Below are 16,443 nucleotides of genomic sequence, written 5' to 3' on the forward strand. Positions count from 1 at the left end.
GAAACTTGGACAAGCAAAACTGAGAGTACGCGCGGCGTAATTCCAGTACGCCCCGCGTACTGGGTTGAGGTCCCCGACCAGTTCTTGCGCGCCTGAGTACGCTGAGCGTACCAAGGAGGTACGCCCCGCATAACTCCTTCTATGGGCTTTTGAGTTATGTTTTGGGCCTCGAGTGTTGGGCCTGGAGTTTGGGCTTCATGCATTAGAGTCTTGGACCAGAAAACTGTATATATGTGCTTTGGGCCCTTGAGTTGGGCTTGCCTTTTTGTTTGGGTTTTGGGCCGTGTGTGGGCCCATTTATTATTGGGCCTCGGTGGGCCCAATAGGTTCAGGGCATTAATGTGCTGGTAGATGGCTGTCTTTAGACCCAAATAAGTGAGAGGTTGGACTTAGCTCCTAATTGAGATAATTGTGGGTTTGGCACAGAGTTAGAGGCCGGTGCATGGCAGTAATGTTTATAGGAGTGGTTCTTCATCCGAGGTGGGTATCCTCTCCATACTTTACCTAGAATGGTAATTAGAGTTATGAGATAGAGTATTTTGTATGCTATTTATATTATGTGATACACTACATTATTTCTATGTGATTTATGCTATGTATGTTTCAGAGTTTATAGAGTTAGGACCGGAGGGTCCACAGAGTTATGGGACTTGAGGGTCCCACTGAGACACATTGACCAGAGGGTCAAACAGAGTTATAGCCTCGAGTGGCTAATATGTGTTGTATGTGGTATCTTGGGGAACTCACTAAGCTTCGTGCTTACAACTCGGCGAGTCAAGACAGGACATGAGTATCAGTTGATAATGAACTCGACGAGTTGTTCATACAACTCGGCGAGTCGGGTGTGGGTTCAGTCGGTGTTCAATTAGAAGGAAAACTCGTCGAGTCATCGCCTAACTCGACAATTAGAGACGGGTATGAGGTCTGATGGAAGGATAGGGACTCGGCGAGTTGGCAAGCCAACTCGGCGAGTCAGGTCAACTGGAAGTTGACTTTGACTTTGACTTGGTCAAGGGGTAAAATGGTCATTTTACCCTAAGGGTAGATGTCAGTTTCTGACTAAATGTTTGTGGGAATTATAGCCGGAGGATTACCGGAGCAGCAGCGGTAGTAATCAGAGGATTATCGCACAGTTCAGCAGCTACGAGGTGAGTTACCTTCCAGTAGGGGTGGGTCTAAGGCCACAATGTCGGCCCACCATTGAGGAGTATTTAGAAGATAATTGTCTTTGTGATAATTTATCTTGGTTTGGTTTGTGTTTGGTTATGAGTTATATCCGTATGATATGTTACATGATAGGGATAGTTTCCCTGATAGTGGTCCTTAGGACCAAGGGGTAGGTCAGTACCGGGATATGTCTAAATGTGTGCTTATATCTTGCTATTGTATGCTAGTGGTAGGGGGTGGAATAGTCCCCAGTTACCGGTTGAAACATACCGATGATGATTACCGGTTGAAAGATACCGATGATGATTACCGGTTGAAAGATACCAATGGTATTGTATGGTATGTGGTATGATGGGGGAACTCACTAAGCTTTGTGCTTACGGTTTTAGTTTTTGGTTTCAGGTACCTCTTCATCCAAGGGGGAGGAGCCGGCGGCGTAGCATGGCATCACACACACTCACATATGATTTCTGCGCGGTGTTTTCTGGGATTGTACTCTGATATGACATTTGTATTGTATGGTATGTGGTATGATGGGGGAACTCACTAAGCTTTGGGATGTTACAAGTTAGTATCAGAGCCCTGGTTTGAGGGATTCGAACACGCCCTCGGGGGTGTCTGGACTCAAACTAAGGGGCTACAAGATTTTTACAATAAAATGGTTTTCTAAAAATCTAAGCGAAAGGATTTTACGAAAGATAAGGTGTGTGATGCATGCGACCGGCCGGGCTCAAGTAAGTTTTCCCTAAGATACTCATACGTGTTATGTTATGCTATATGGCTTGATTCAGAATTGCATGCTAGAATAGGACTAAGGATTTAGGAAGATGCCTTGTGTGCCTGATATATGATTCTGATAATCGCATGCTAGTTAGGGCTAAGGATCTAGGAGGATGCCTTATATGCCTATTGTATGAGTTGTATGCTAGGGCTGTTTAGTCAACAGTAGGATGGCCTGTATAGGTTATGCCTGATTTGGTTACTCGATGCATGAATGTTGCTTGCTTTGTGCTATGGGGGTTCTGGCTATTTCCAACTAACTAAGGAGCGGATATGTAACAGTACCTGCAAGTTAGTTAGGGGGAAATGGTAGGGGCACCTGTGCAGCTAATGGCGGAGAGTAGGTCGAAGAGTGCCCTAGGGAAGCCTAGGATGAGGTTAGTAGGAAGGGGTATCGGTAAAGGGACCTGGTGAAGTCGAAGCAATCCTTGAGGAAAGCACGGATGTGGAAGGTAGTATGGGCCCGTACTACTGAAAGCAGAGGACCCATACTCGAATCAAGGAGGGCCTAGATGAAATCGGGAACCTTGGAGAGTGTGTTAGATCTCTCGAGTATATGTATGATCCTGACTTTTTTGTGTGTGTTTTCAGTATGGTGACCACACGACTTGGAGCAGGAGGTTCCGGATCCGGATCAGGATCAGGCTCAGGTTCGGGATCCGAGCAGGTTGATGACGGGCTACGCGAGTTCATCGCGTCTGAGATCACGAGAGGCATCCTTGAGTCGACCCCTATCATCTTCGGGTCGATCAAGGAGGGGATTGTTGAGCTGATGGAGGATCATCTCTGATCATTCAGGAGTGATATGGCGTCTAGCCAGATGGGTGCGCATACACTGTCCTTTAAGGACTTTCGGGGAAGTGGTGCGCCAGATTTCCATGGGGTGAAAGACCCCATTGCTGCTAGGAGATGGATCCCAGACATTGAGTCTACGCAGCTGACGAGCTTCTTCCCAGAGGGGTCGAAGGTGTGATATGCAGCAAGATGCTTGCGAGACAGGGATAGGGATTGGTAGGAGTCTGTTGGTGACCCATTGGGAGCCTCGGCTGTTGAGCCTATGACTTGGTCGGACTTTGTGACCAGATTCAGGGCAGAGTTTGCGCCAGCTGTGGAGCTTCAGCGGCTGGCCAGGGAGTTTTTGGATATGAGGCAGACTACGAAGACTGTGGCGGAGATCACCGCCAAGTTTCGGGGGAGAGCATTGCTGGTGCCCCAGTATGCGGTGATGAGGATATGAGGAGGACCCGTTACCAAGACATGCTACAAGCTGATATTTGGGAGCATGTTAGTTTTTCGGCTTGCCCAACCTTGGATTCCATGATTTCTAGGGCTATGGAGAGGGAGATTGATCTGGAGCACGTCCAGAAGAGGAAAGCAGTGGAGGGGCTGACGACTGGGGCTTCGGGGAAGAAGCCCAAGGGATCTAAATGTAGGCCGAAAGGCCAAGCAGGACGGGACCGCTATGGGAAATGCGGTCGGTTACACGAGGGAGCTTGTCGCACTGGGTCGGGTCCAGGCTGCTATAAGTGTGGCAAGGTGGGGCATTTTGGCAGGGATTGTACTGCCCCCGCTCCTGCGGTACAGATGACAGACCTGATTTGCTTCCATTGCAATCAGAGGGGCCACAAAAGGGTCAATTGACCGAGATTGATAGCAGCGTCAGCAGCAGTGCCAGCGGCAGCGCCGGTCTCAGCGACGGCGTGGGTTACAGATGGTCGGAAGGTCAAGACAGAGGTTCCAGTGGTGCGGAGCCGAGCATTTCAGCTGACAGCCGAGGAGGCACGCGCTGCACCTGATGTGGTGACGGGTATGATTCTTTCCCTCTGATCTTCTTTTGTTATGATTGTGTTATTGATATGTGCTCTGTTTAGGATCGCTCCATGTGAACGGCATCCCAGTTCTGGTGTTGTTTGACTCGGGCGCTACCCGATCATTTGTGTCTCTTGCGCTTAGCAAGAGATTTTCTGAGTCTTCGGGAATGTTGGATTGCCCTCTAAAGGTAGAGATTGCAGACGACCGTTCGGTGCGGGCATCGACGGTATTTCGAGATTGTGTGCTGAGGTTATTTGAGGAACGCTACTTGGTAGACTTGGTTCCCATTCCATTGCGTGGGAACAAGGTGATTATAGGCATGGATTGGCTCAGCCCTAATGTGATCGACTGCGCGCAACAGTTGGTGCGGGTCAGGACCCCAAGTGGGGGAGAGCTGGTGATTCAGGGCGAGAGGCCACAGCGAGTACCAGCTTTATGTTCAGCAGCGAGAGCTAGGCGTTACCTTCAGCAGGGTTGCGCAGGTTATGTCGCGTATGTTATGGATACCCGGGAAACGGGTAGGGCGACGGTGGACGATGTACCTGTGGTATGGGAGTTTGCGGACGTATTCCCCGAGGAGTTGCCTGGGATACCTCTGGAACGACAGGTGGAATTCAGGATCGACCTAGTTCCTGGTGCGGCTCCGATAGCCAAGGCACCATATCGGTTGGCTCCTCCTGAGATGCAGGAGTTGTCTACATAGTTGCAGGAGCTGTTAGACAAGGGTTTCATTATACCGAGCATTTCACCCTGGGGAGCCCCGCTTCTGTTTGTAAGGAAGAAGGACGGGTCGCATCGGATGTGTATAGATTATCGAGAGCTGAACAAGGTAACGGTGAAGAACCGCTACCCACTCCTGAGGATTGATGACCTCTTTGACCAGCTACAGGGAGCATCTTGGTTCTCCAAGATTGATTTGCGTTCAGGGTATCATCAGATGAGGGTCAGAGAGGAGGATGTGCAGAAGACTTCGTTTCGGACGTGTTATGGCCATTATGAGTTTGTGGTGATGCCTTCCGGGCTCACCAATGCTCCTATCGCGTTCATTGACCTCATGAACCGCGTGTGTAGACCGATGTTGGATCGGTCTGTGATAGTATTTATTGATGACATCTGCTTGCGCGAGGTGCAGTTTCTTAGGCACCTTGTCAACTAGAACGGGATTTCGGTAGATCCGGTCAAGGTAGAGGCCGTGATGAATTGGGAGGTTCCGAGGTCTCCATTTGAGATTCAGATCTTTCTAGGTTTGGCAGGCTACTATCGAAGATTCATTCAGGACTTCTCCAAGATAGCAGTTCCGCTCACCCGAATAACTAAGAATTCGGTGGTGTATCGCTGGGGGACTGAGCAGCATGCCGCATTTGAGATGCTGAGACAGAGATTGTACGAGGCGCCAATTTTAGCCCTGCCAGAGGGCATGGAGGATTTTGTTGCGTACTGTGATGCATCCATCGCATGATTGGGCGCGGTATTGATGCAGAGAGGGCATGTCATCGCCTACGTGTCGAGGCAGATGAAGCCTCACGAGGCGAACTACCCGACGCATGATTTGGAGTTGGGGGCTGTTGTGTTCGCCCTCAAGATTTTGCGTCATTACCTCTATGGGGTTCGTTGTACGATTTACACGGACCACAAGAGTTTGAGGCATCTCATGGACCAGCCAAATCTGAATATGAGGCAGCGTCGGTGGCTTGATGTGGTGAAGGATTATGATTGTGAGATCCTATACCATCCAGGGAAGGCCAATGTCGTGGCCGATGTGCTTAGCCACAAGGCAGCGCCGATCAGGGATATTTGTCTAAGGATGACAGTGGTGACTCCGCTTCTGGAGCGGATCCGAGAGACTCAGTAGGAGGCTATGAAGGAGGAACATCGGAAGAGTGAGCAGATTGTGGGGCAGATTTCCTCTTTTGACTATGATAGCCGAGGGTTATTAACTCTTCACCGTAGGGTGTGGCCCCCTTATCCTGGAGTAGTGCGCCAGGTCCTGATGGAGGAGGCACGCAAATCCCGATTCTCCATTCATCCCAGGGCGACGAAGATGTATAGGGATCTTCGTCTAGACTATTGGTGGCCTTGCATGAAGTGGGATGTGGCATGGTACGTGGAACAGTGCTTGACCTGCAGGAAGGTCAAGGCCGAGCATCAGAGACCTCACGGCAAGATGCAGCCATTGGATATCCCGTTGTGGAAACGGGAGGATATTACGATGGATTTTATCACGAAGCTTCCCAGGACCGCGTGGGGGATGGATTCGATATGGGTCATCGTGGATCGATTGACCAAGAGCGCCCACTTTATTCCGATTCAGGAGAGCATCTCGGCTGAGAAATTGGCCGATATCTATATCACGGAGGTGGTGGCGCGGCACGGAGTGCCAGTTTCAGTGATTTCAGACAGAGACGTGTGGTTTACTTCTAGGTTCTGGAAGAGGTTTCATGACGAGCTGGGTACTCGTCTGCATTTTAGCACCGCTTTTCACCCACAGACGGATGGCCAGAGTGAGCGAACCATCCAGACTATGGAGGATATGTTGCGGGCATGCGTTTTAGATTTCGGAGGTAGTTGGGATACCTACCTCCCGTTGGCGGAGTTCTCGTATAATAACAACTATCATGTGAGTATCGACCGTCCTCCCTTCGAGATGTTATATGGGAGGAGGTGCAGGACCCCGATATGTTGGGGCGAGGTTGGCCAGAGAGTCATGGGGAGCACCGAAGTAGTGCTCAAGACGACAGAGAAGATTCAGCAGGTCCGGAGCAGGCTCCAGACTGCTCAGAGTCGGCAGAAAAGTTACGTCGATAAGCATCGATCAGACCTGGAATTCCAGATCGGGGATATGGTTCTCCTGAAGGTGTCGCCATGGAAGGGCGTCATCCGATTCAGGAAGCAGGGCAAGTTGGGCCCAAGGTATATCAGGTCGTTCAGGGTTGTAGCCCGGGTGGGCAAGGTGGTATGCCGGCTGGATCTGCCAGCCGAACTCAGTCAGATCCACAACACTTTCCACGTTTCTTAGCTGCGGAAGTGCCTAGTGGAAGATACGGCGGTGGTACCCTTGGAGGACACTCAGGTTGATGGCAGCCTGAATTACATCGAGCGGCATGTGGCAATTCGTGGCCGGAAGTCGAAGGATCTGAGGAACAAAAGAGTGAAACTCGTGAAGGTGCAATGGCAGCACCGGAAGGGGTCGGAGTGGACTTGGGAGCCGGTGAGTGAGATGATGGAGCACTACCCCGAGCTGTTTCAGGATCGAGCGGCAGACTTCGAGGACGAAGTCTAAAATAAGTGGGGGAGATTTGTAGCACCTGGTTCTTCGTATGTATTCTGTTATTAAATCTTCATTTATTTTGTATTTTTGGCCTTGGACTCGGCGAGTCGAAGGACGGACTCGCCGAGTAGAAGCGGGATGAGGCGCGGAGTTTAAGCTGCGGACTCGGCGAGTCGAGTCCTGGACTCGGCAAGTCCAAGACAATCTTCATGGTACTCAATGAGTTGTTCATACAACTCGGCGAGTCGAGGATAGTTAGTGTTCATAGGATGAAGAGTAACTCGACGAGTTGTTCATACAACTCGGCGAGTCAAGACAGGACATGAGTATCAGTTGATAATGAACTCGATGAGTTGTTCATACAACTCGGCGAGTCGGGTGTGGGTTCAGTCGGTGTTCAATTAGAAGGAAAACTCGTCGAGTCATCGCCTAACTCGACAATTAGAGACGGGTATGAGGTCTGATGGAAGGATAGGGACTCGGCGAGTTGGCAAGCCAACTCGGCGAGTCAGGTCAACTGGAAGTTGACTTTGACTTTGACTTGGTCAAGGGGTAAAATGGTCATTTTACCCTAAGGGTAGATGTCAGTTTCTGACTAAATGTTTGTGGGAATTATAGCCGGAGGATTACCGGAGCAGCAGCGGTAGTAATCAAAGGATTATCGCACAGTTCAGCAGCTACGAGGTGAGTTACCTTCCAGTAGGGGTGGGTCTAAGGCCACAATGTCGGCCCACCATTGAGGAGTATTTAGAAGATAATTGTCTTTGTGATAATTTATCTTGGTCTGGTTTGCGTTTGGTTATGAGTTATATCTGTATGATATGTTACATGATAGGGATAGTTTCCCTGATAGTGGTCCTTAGGACCAAGGGGTAGGTCAGTACCCGGATATGTCTGTATGTGTGCTTATATCTTGCTATTGTATGCTAGTGGTAGGGGGTGGAATAGTCCCCAGTTACCGGTTGAAAGATACCGATGATGATTACCGGTTGAAAGATACCGATGATGATTACCAGTTGAAAGATACCAATAGTATTGTATGGTATGTGGTATGATGGGGGAACTCACTAAGCTTTGTGCTTACGGTTTCAGTTTTTGGTTTCAGGTACCTCTTCATCCAAGGGGGAGGAGCCGGCGGCATAGCATGGCATCACACACACTCACATATGATTTCCGCGCGGTGTTTTCTGGGATTGTACTCTGATATGACATTTGTTCATGGTTGTGGATTTCAAATATGATACTTGGTTTTGAGATGACGTGTTTATACAAAATTTTCTAATGAATGTTTTATGAATTAATTAATCAAAAATGAAATTTTTGGGCTCGAATTTTGGGATGTTACACATTTTATTAAACATGGAGCGATGTTTTTGTAATTTTAATAAATGATGTTCTGTGAAATATGTATTGAGATTTATAATTATTCAAAAGAAAAATTGTCTTGAAATTTATAGTGTTACATTTGAAATGAAGAATCAATTATTAATTTATTGTAAGTAGAATGTAACACCCATAAAATTTACTCCAAATTTAACCTTTTAATACTAACAAAATAGTCAAATAGTAATTGTTTTTACAAAACATTTCCAATTCATTTATCATCAGAGTGTCCCAAAATAGATCATGAGGATGAGGAGCGGTACGGTCACGCCTTCGCCTTCCCTCGCTCTTCTGAAGTACCTAAAACAATAAAATGAAAATTGTAAGCCCGAGGGCTTAGTGAGCTACCCCCAAAATACCAATACCACACTGGCAGAAACCATAGCCATAACGATCAATCAAACAACATACATACTGGGCCATCGGTCAGACTGGTCCGCCCTACTGGGCCTACAGTCTCCCCGGACCGCTCAGAGGGTGTGTTGGCCTTCAGCACAAAGTAGGACCGCCTCAACCCAGCCAACAAGCAACTAACCATGTACGCATACTATCATATACTAACATGTACACTTAGCAAACATATCTATCTCATTGACCATCAATCATAGAGTTTCACCCATAGCTAGAGTATCGACCTAACAGGTCACTAACATACTAATCCTCACGGATCATAAAAGCATAACATACTATCTATCCTGATTCTGATCCAATAAATCAGAATCTTATGCAGCATACCATAACTACCGATCTCTAGTATAACAACCATCCTAAACAGGATAAATTCTAGCAAGGCAATAACATAACACCCATCCTAACCAGGACGAAATCTAACATGGCAAAAACAAAGCAACCATCCTAACCCAGGATGTAAATCATAAAGGGCCGATCTTGGTGCCGTAGACCCTATCGATATAGTGAGGATAACTCACCTCGCAGATGTCGATAGAATGCAAACTCCAACTATCGGATCACTTGACACCGGCTCCACCACCTATAACCATAGCACAATATACTCATAAGTTCTTGCTATTATGAGACACCCGATAATCACTTAGTAATTCCTGATCGAGGTTAGAGTCCTTAGTCAAGGTCAATAGTCCATGTTGACCTCAACTCGCCGAGTGCACTCGACCACTCGTCGAGTCCATGGAGCACATTCCAACTCACCGAGTCATCGGAGTGACTCGTCGAGTTCCTTCAAATCCTGATAAATCCTTAAGGGCCACCCGTCGAGTTTCCTCCTTGCAACTCGATGGGTACACACGCATGCCTAATCAAAGGAAAAACCATCCGACTCGCTGAGTTGTTCTTCAACTCGTCGAGTTTTATGGTGATCTTCATCGGACTCGCCGAGTTGTTCATCCAAATCGCCGAGTTCAATGACCATCTTCATGTGACTCGCCGAGTCATCCTTGCGACTCGCCGAGTCCATCCATTCCTCTCTCCATACAGACTTGTTTTGAGCCATGCAGCGGCTCCAAATCACAGATCCAAGCTTCTAGGGCATACTTACCACGTAAAGCTGCAAACTTTACGTACATGCATGGTTATAAAGGCTCCAAATGTCTATTTTAAGTTCTTAATGGAGCTTCTAGTCCAAGAGGGACTTCATCTACAACCAATACAACAACTTTATGACTCTAGCACCTAAGGAGGGTCCAGATCTGAAGTTACAACTTCAGATCTAGCCTATAGCTCAACATCCCAACTTGAAAATCCATAAAAAGCCCTAGAACTCAACAAGAGGAAAGAAAAGGAAGTAAGAATGGCACTTTGATACCTTCAAAAGATGCTAGCTGAGGCAAAACCCGTTTCCCCCTCCTTTCTTGCTTCAATTTCCTTTGCAGTCTTAACTCCCTTCCACCAAAATCCTCTCTTCCAAGCTTCAAAACCACTCCAAGGCACACACACATAATTTAGGGTTTATAAGGGCTCTCAAAGACTGTAAGGAAGCCCAAAGGAGGCTGAGGATCCTTTAAATAGGGGTGCAAACCCCGGGATTTAGGGTTTCATCTGCTAGATCCTACTCGCTGAGTCCCAATAGTGGACTCGCCGAGTAGGTCACTAAACACGCGTTCTTACCCCGCTGCTACTCGACGAGTAGGTCGACCAACTCGTCGAGTAGAGCTTTTATCCAGAAATTCTTAATATATAAATACCTGAGGATCGGGGCGTTACATAGAGTGAGAAATTTAAAATTTAAAATTTTAAATGGATAATTAATAGGTTGACATGTGATATGATAGGTGACATATAATATTAATAAGAATTTTTAATATTGTGACACTTGTCAATAAGAGAATAAACTTATTCATTTATTAGAATAATTATGACTAGTAGAACCTAACGTCCATAGTTATATATGTGTTTCATGATTGTAGGAATTGCTTTTCTTTTGTGTAACTTGGAAATAAGTTTATTTATGTTAATTATAATATTATGAGATGGAAATTAAAGGAGGAGGAAACTTGAGGGGCACAAATGATCAGTAAAAACCTAAATTGAAATGACGTAAAATGGGAATTGGTTAGGCTATGGGGAGTGGTGCGGTCTCTACCGCACCTTTTGCCACATAGGCAGGGGAACACCGCCCCCTGAGTGCGGTTTGTGTGAGGTCTAGGCCGCAATGCGGTAAATATTTGTTGCACTCTCCACACACTCTCTCCTCATTTTATTTGCTTTCTCTTTCCTCTTTCAACCAATCACCTTCTTTCTTTTCTTTTTTCTTCTCTCTCTCTTTGCCGTATTCTCACTCCCACCATGTGGTTTCATAGTATTAAAATGAGAACAATTATGAGTTGGCGTCTACGTGGCATAGGAGGGAGTGCGGTTTCTGTGGTACCACTCCCTCTAGCCTTACGGAAAGCAGCCTAGAAATCGGCAGTGATGATTTGATGGGATTAAATATGTTGATCCACGACATTCCTCGTCAAAAGATAATACCAATTCATGATAGAGAAACAATTGGAATTTTTTAAGTTTGGTTTGTAGTTGATGCAGAGATGGACAATTGGAATATAAATACGTAATCATCATAAAAATAATTAGCCGTATGACCGAATCAATACATCAGTTAATTAATTCACTAGGTATTAGTACCACATTTTTTTTAATGATATCACTTTCAATCTCAACCTGATGCACGCGAAACATAGTATACACTTTCAATCTCAACCTAATGCCTGCATAGATCTTCGAAAATGTTCCCTGTTTAGCTAGGTGCTTCTGGGGTTTGAAAAATATTGTTGGCACTATTTCTGATTTCAGTTCTCAAAATATTGCGCTTCAAGACATGTTCAAAAGAGTAATAGGGATTGGGAACTCTCTTTCCTTCTGGTTCGACAATAGGGCTGAGAATTTTGATCTTAGATCTAAATACCCTTCTCTTTTTGCTCTATAATCTTTTAAAATCTGCTCCATTACAGATAGATGTCAAAAAGTGGACGGTTCGTTGGTTGTCTCATGGAATTGCCTAGCTTCACCACAAAACTGTCGGAACTTGATAGTTGTTTGAACGATCTCTCATTGGTTTCTCTCGGTACCTCAGATGATAAATGGAGTTGGCTTGGTTGCAATTCTGGGTTTTCTCTGTGAGCTCTTTACATGGAGCTTAGGAATCAAAAGTCTATTCCCCACTTTAGTATAAACACTTTTGGAATAATCTGGTACCTATTAAAATCAATTTTTTTTGCCTGGCGAGCTATACTGAATAGGTTACCTGTGAAAATTGAGCTCATAAATAGAGGGGTTGTTTTGTAGACCTGGAAAAACATGACACGACACGAAAACCCGACACGAACCCGACACAAAATTAGCGGGTTAGGGTCAGAGATTTCGACATGTTTATGTAAACGGGTTGACACGACACGACACGATAATTAAACGGGTAGGGTTAGGGTCAAGACTTTTAACTCAAAGATGACTCGAATATGATCCGTTTAACTAGATATTATTTATTACAAATTTCACATTCTTATAAATATATTATATGTTATAGACTTGTAGTAGGTCAAACTCAAGAGTTAGAAATAATATTCAAAATTTCAAAGTTACTTAATTGTACTCATCCTCACCACCTATCCTCTTTGCTCCCTAACTTTAACTCTTTTCATTTTGCCTTCTAAACTTACTAAAACTTTTGTCATTCCATCTCCTAACTTTAGTGTTTCCTTTTTTCATTTTTGCATCCATAACTCCTACTTTCCAACCTTTAAAATGTTTCAAGCGACATGACACAACATATTTACAAGGTCTAAACCTTAACCCGAAACTTGACACGAAACCGACACGGAAATAAACAGGTTAACACGACACGACACGACACATTTGTCAGGTCTATTGTTTTGAGCTCCGGTACATGCAATCTATGTGGTGCAGGTGATGAATATGTTATACATCTTCACTGGGAATGTTGTTGGGTTCGAGATGTCTGGAGTATGTTTCAAGACCGGTGCGAGCTTGATCTCTTTGATATTAATTCTGTTGAACATCTCCTCTTTGTCTTCCACTCCTTTGCCAAATCGCCTTCTCACCTAAAGATGACTCACACGATCATTCTTTCGGCTCTTTGGTCTTTGTGGAAAGCCAGAAACAACTGCTCCTTTAACAATATTGCTCCATCTCAAGCCTGTATTTTTGAAGATATCAAGGCGAACTCTTTCATGTGGATAAAAAACAAGACAGGGTGTACCTCCTTAAATTGGTCTTCTTGGTACATTTTCCCTTTGACGTAATTATTGTACTTTTATTTTTTCTACAGTTTTACTTTTGCCCCTAGCTGCTTGCTAGCGGCTTCATACAAATTTCGCCGTTCATTTTTTTTTAAATTGTGTTACTAATTACATGATAAAGACAATCAAACTATTAAATTCCTCTTATTGCTTGTTGTATTTTAGCACATGATCTATCAAGTTTGTTTGGAAGAAACTTTGAATATATAGAAGTAAACAAGCACAAGAACACATATGGTTTGGTCCATGTAACAATATGACATTACGTACATGGACATGAAGAAGTTCTCTTATACACAAGTTTGCAATTTGAGATTAAACCTAGAAACACTAATAGTGACCATCTTATAAGGTCTACAAACCCTTATAGCCTTATCCTATTCTAACACTTATCTCGTATATTCTTGAATTTGGTTCATCTCCATGTGTGGGTCACGTTGAAACGATGCTAAAACTCCATTGTTTTCACAAGTTGAATATATTGGAATTTACCGGTTTGTTATTTTCAAACTGTCGATATATTGTAAGTAAGTTAAAAAATTATATTATGCAAATGTTGTTTAAGTTAAATTATCCAACTTAAATGACTAGATCATTGCTTCGTGATGTTTTTTTAAATGTGCAACTTAGATCTTGAAGAAGAAATTTGTTTTTTTAATGTGAACTAAACATTATCATTTCATTTGTCGACCCCATTTTGATATGTTGACACATCTAAATAATTTAATATCTTCTATATTCATAGTTATGTATAAAAAGATTCATCAAAATCCTATGTTTCCTCTAATAACGTTAAAAGTGAAAAGTCCAAAACAAATACAATGACATTCTCAAACAAAACTTCACTCAATATACTTAAATAAGAAATTCCCATTCAATTAGGCACACTTACTTTTTCTATATTTAGCCTACATATAGGCCTCCTTTAAATGAACATTGAAGAACACATTTGGCATCTTTTCAAGTTGAGTATGCATTTTCTTCCTCCTCAAACTATAGATTTGCGATGGAAAAGACATTTCACATTCGAAAAGATGTTAACCAGAAGGTAGATATGACAATCAGTAATCCTGTAAAATATAGAATTCGACAAAATCATCATGTGAAAATTGAGATAAATAAGTCTTATAACATTATTTTCATAGTATTAAAATGGAAAGGCATTATAATAACCTAATAACTTGTCTCTTGGCAACGAGGCTCCCCCGACCGATAATTTCATAACTGCACAAAACATATGAACTTTATAGTGAAATTTGGAAAAAATTTATATAACACACTAAGACCTCTATAGATGGACAAAAATATGTAATTTTACTAAAAAATTTTAATAAATCAAAGTAAAAGAGATTTACTTGTATCACAATTTGAGGTAGAATTCCAACTCCCACACATACATAATTCTCCAAAATGTTCCACATCATGTCCACAAGACCCACCAGTTGCCTCACACGCTTTACAAAATGAATCATTACTTACCTCCACATCATACTTGACTCGTATTCCATAAGTCCACTCAGAAGGACCGCTTACTCGTAGAGGTGCCAAGGTGTATGCACTGCTATACCCTTGGCACTCTAGTTTACTAAGATTCACACTTTTGATTGCATCAAAGGGTAATGCACAACAAATAGGTGGCCCTGACCCATAAGCCAAGCCCATACGGGCTAGCCCAAGATCCATCCAACCTTGACAACCATAATACTCCTCACAACCCATACCCGAGACATTTCTACATGGTACATGGTTCCCAGTTGGGAACCCTTGGAAGAGTGGTGATTGGGTCGAACAACCCAATAACATGAACACATTATCTGCGGTTGGATTTAGGTATGGGGCCCGCCAGTGCTCCACTACAAACCCATTTCCCCTACCTCCTAGCACGATGGAGTCACATGTGGACAAATGTGGGTCATGTAAAGTCATGGACTGATATGCATAGTCGATGTTTAGAACCCTATATGAGCCCGAGCTAATGTGAAACATAAGGACATCGTTGATGCAAAACAAAAGGTCTCTGAAACCTGAATGACCACATCCCGACCGGAGAGCAAACGGGTAATCTATAGTTATGTTGCCACAATAGGATCGACATACATGAGATGCACCTACACTATACACAAAGGCATGTAATAAGATAAACAAAATGATGGACCTAAGTTTAGCCATGGTGAGAGAGGTAAGTAACAAGATACATATGACTCAAAGTGAGCGTATGGATCTAGGAATTGAAGTAACATGTGAGTGGGATGCTTTGCTTGTGATGGTTGAAAGTGTTTTGCTTTAATGCTGTCAAGGTCTTCGTAATGAAGAATATAATGTTGGTGCATTGTTTACTATTCTATGAACTTTTTGTGTTATTTTAATATTTTGGCCCAGCCCAACTTTTGTATTTTTTGCTTTAGTATGCTTTTAGAGCATAAATTGGTACGAATGGTTTGTTTTGATGAATAGAAAACTTGATTATGCAATTTGTAGATGGAATAATTAGTCTGGTAGTTTAGAGTTTGTGCAATTTGTAGATAGAATAATTAGTCTGGTATTTTAGAGTAGAACGTTAAATATATTTGTTAGAAACAAACCATTACTGTGATAAAATTGATGTTTATGGTAAATTGAGAATTGCATAAACTACATTGACTTCAATTTCTTTGTTAATTTTTGAAGGATACAATTCTGAACATTTTTTTTTTATAAATGTGTCCATTTAAGATATGTTTACGTTTTACTTGCAACATATCAAATAGATAAAACAAAGAATAACTAAAAATGAAAGTGGTCAAAAGTTTAATGCATACACGCTCCTTTTTTTTTATTATTATTATTATAAAAAAAATGGATTAATATTGATTAGTGTAATTAGTTCTTTTACCAAAATTTAACACATTTGCTTTTAGAGAAAATTGAAAATTTGGACATGCGTTTGCTTGGTTTCTTTGGTTACATCCATTGACTTTAAAAATTGACATATAGTCACCTTGGCCTATTTTTATTGTGGTTTGATCCCATCAATTTTGAAAAGTCTTTTTTACCCTTTTATATATATATATATATATATATATATATATATATATATATATATATATATATATATATATATATATATATATATATATATATATATATTCACCCGTGCAATGCAACCAGACACAAATTACTCTAGAAAAATAAGTGCAATTAAGTTAGTATGATGTAGATGGAACAAGCCATAAATTTATTTATTTTAACTAATATACTTATGTAATTCGCACAAGGTTTTAAATAACGTTAGACATAACTTTAACTGCAATGTTAAGCCTCAAA

General features: G+C 43.0%; 1 protein-coding gene across 1 annotated transcript; it reads right to left on the bottom strand.

Moving 5' to 3' along the window:
- Nucleotides 1-13,962: 13,962 nt before the first annotated feature.
- Nucleotides 13,963-15,408, bottom strand: LOC145052321 (wall-associated receptor kinase galacturonan-binding protein). The gene is made up of 3 exons (XM_079000124.1): nucleotides 14,496-15,408; nucleotides 14,314-14,364; nucleotides 13,963-14,210 (listed from the first exon to the last, which is right to left on the bottom strand). Exons 1-3 carry the CDS (start codon nucleotides 15,307-15,309, stop codon nucleotides 14,161-14,163), a joined length of 915 nt encoding a protein of 304 aa, XP_078856250.1. The 5' UTR covers nucleotides 15,310-15,408; the 3' UTR covers nucleotides 13,963-14,160.
- Between the last annotated feature and the right edge of the window lie 1,035 nt (nucleotides 15,409-16,443).

This window comes from Lactuca serriola, chromosome 5, assembly GCF_051521515.1.
Source record: "Lactuca serriola cultivar US96UC23 chromosome 5, Lser_US96UC23_V15, whole genome shotgun sequence".
Classification (NCBI taxonomy): domain Eukaryota; kingdom Viridiplantae; phylum Streptophyta; class Magnoliopsida; order Asterales; family Asteraceae; genus Lactuca; species Lactuca serriola.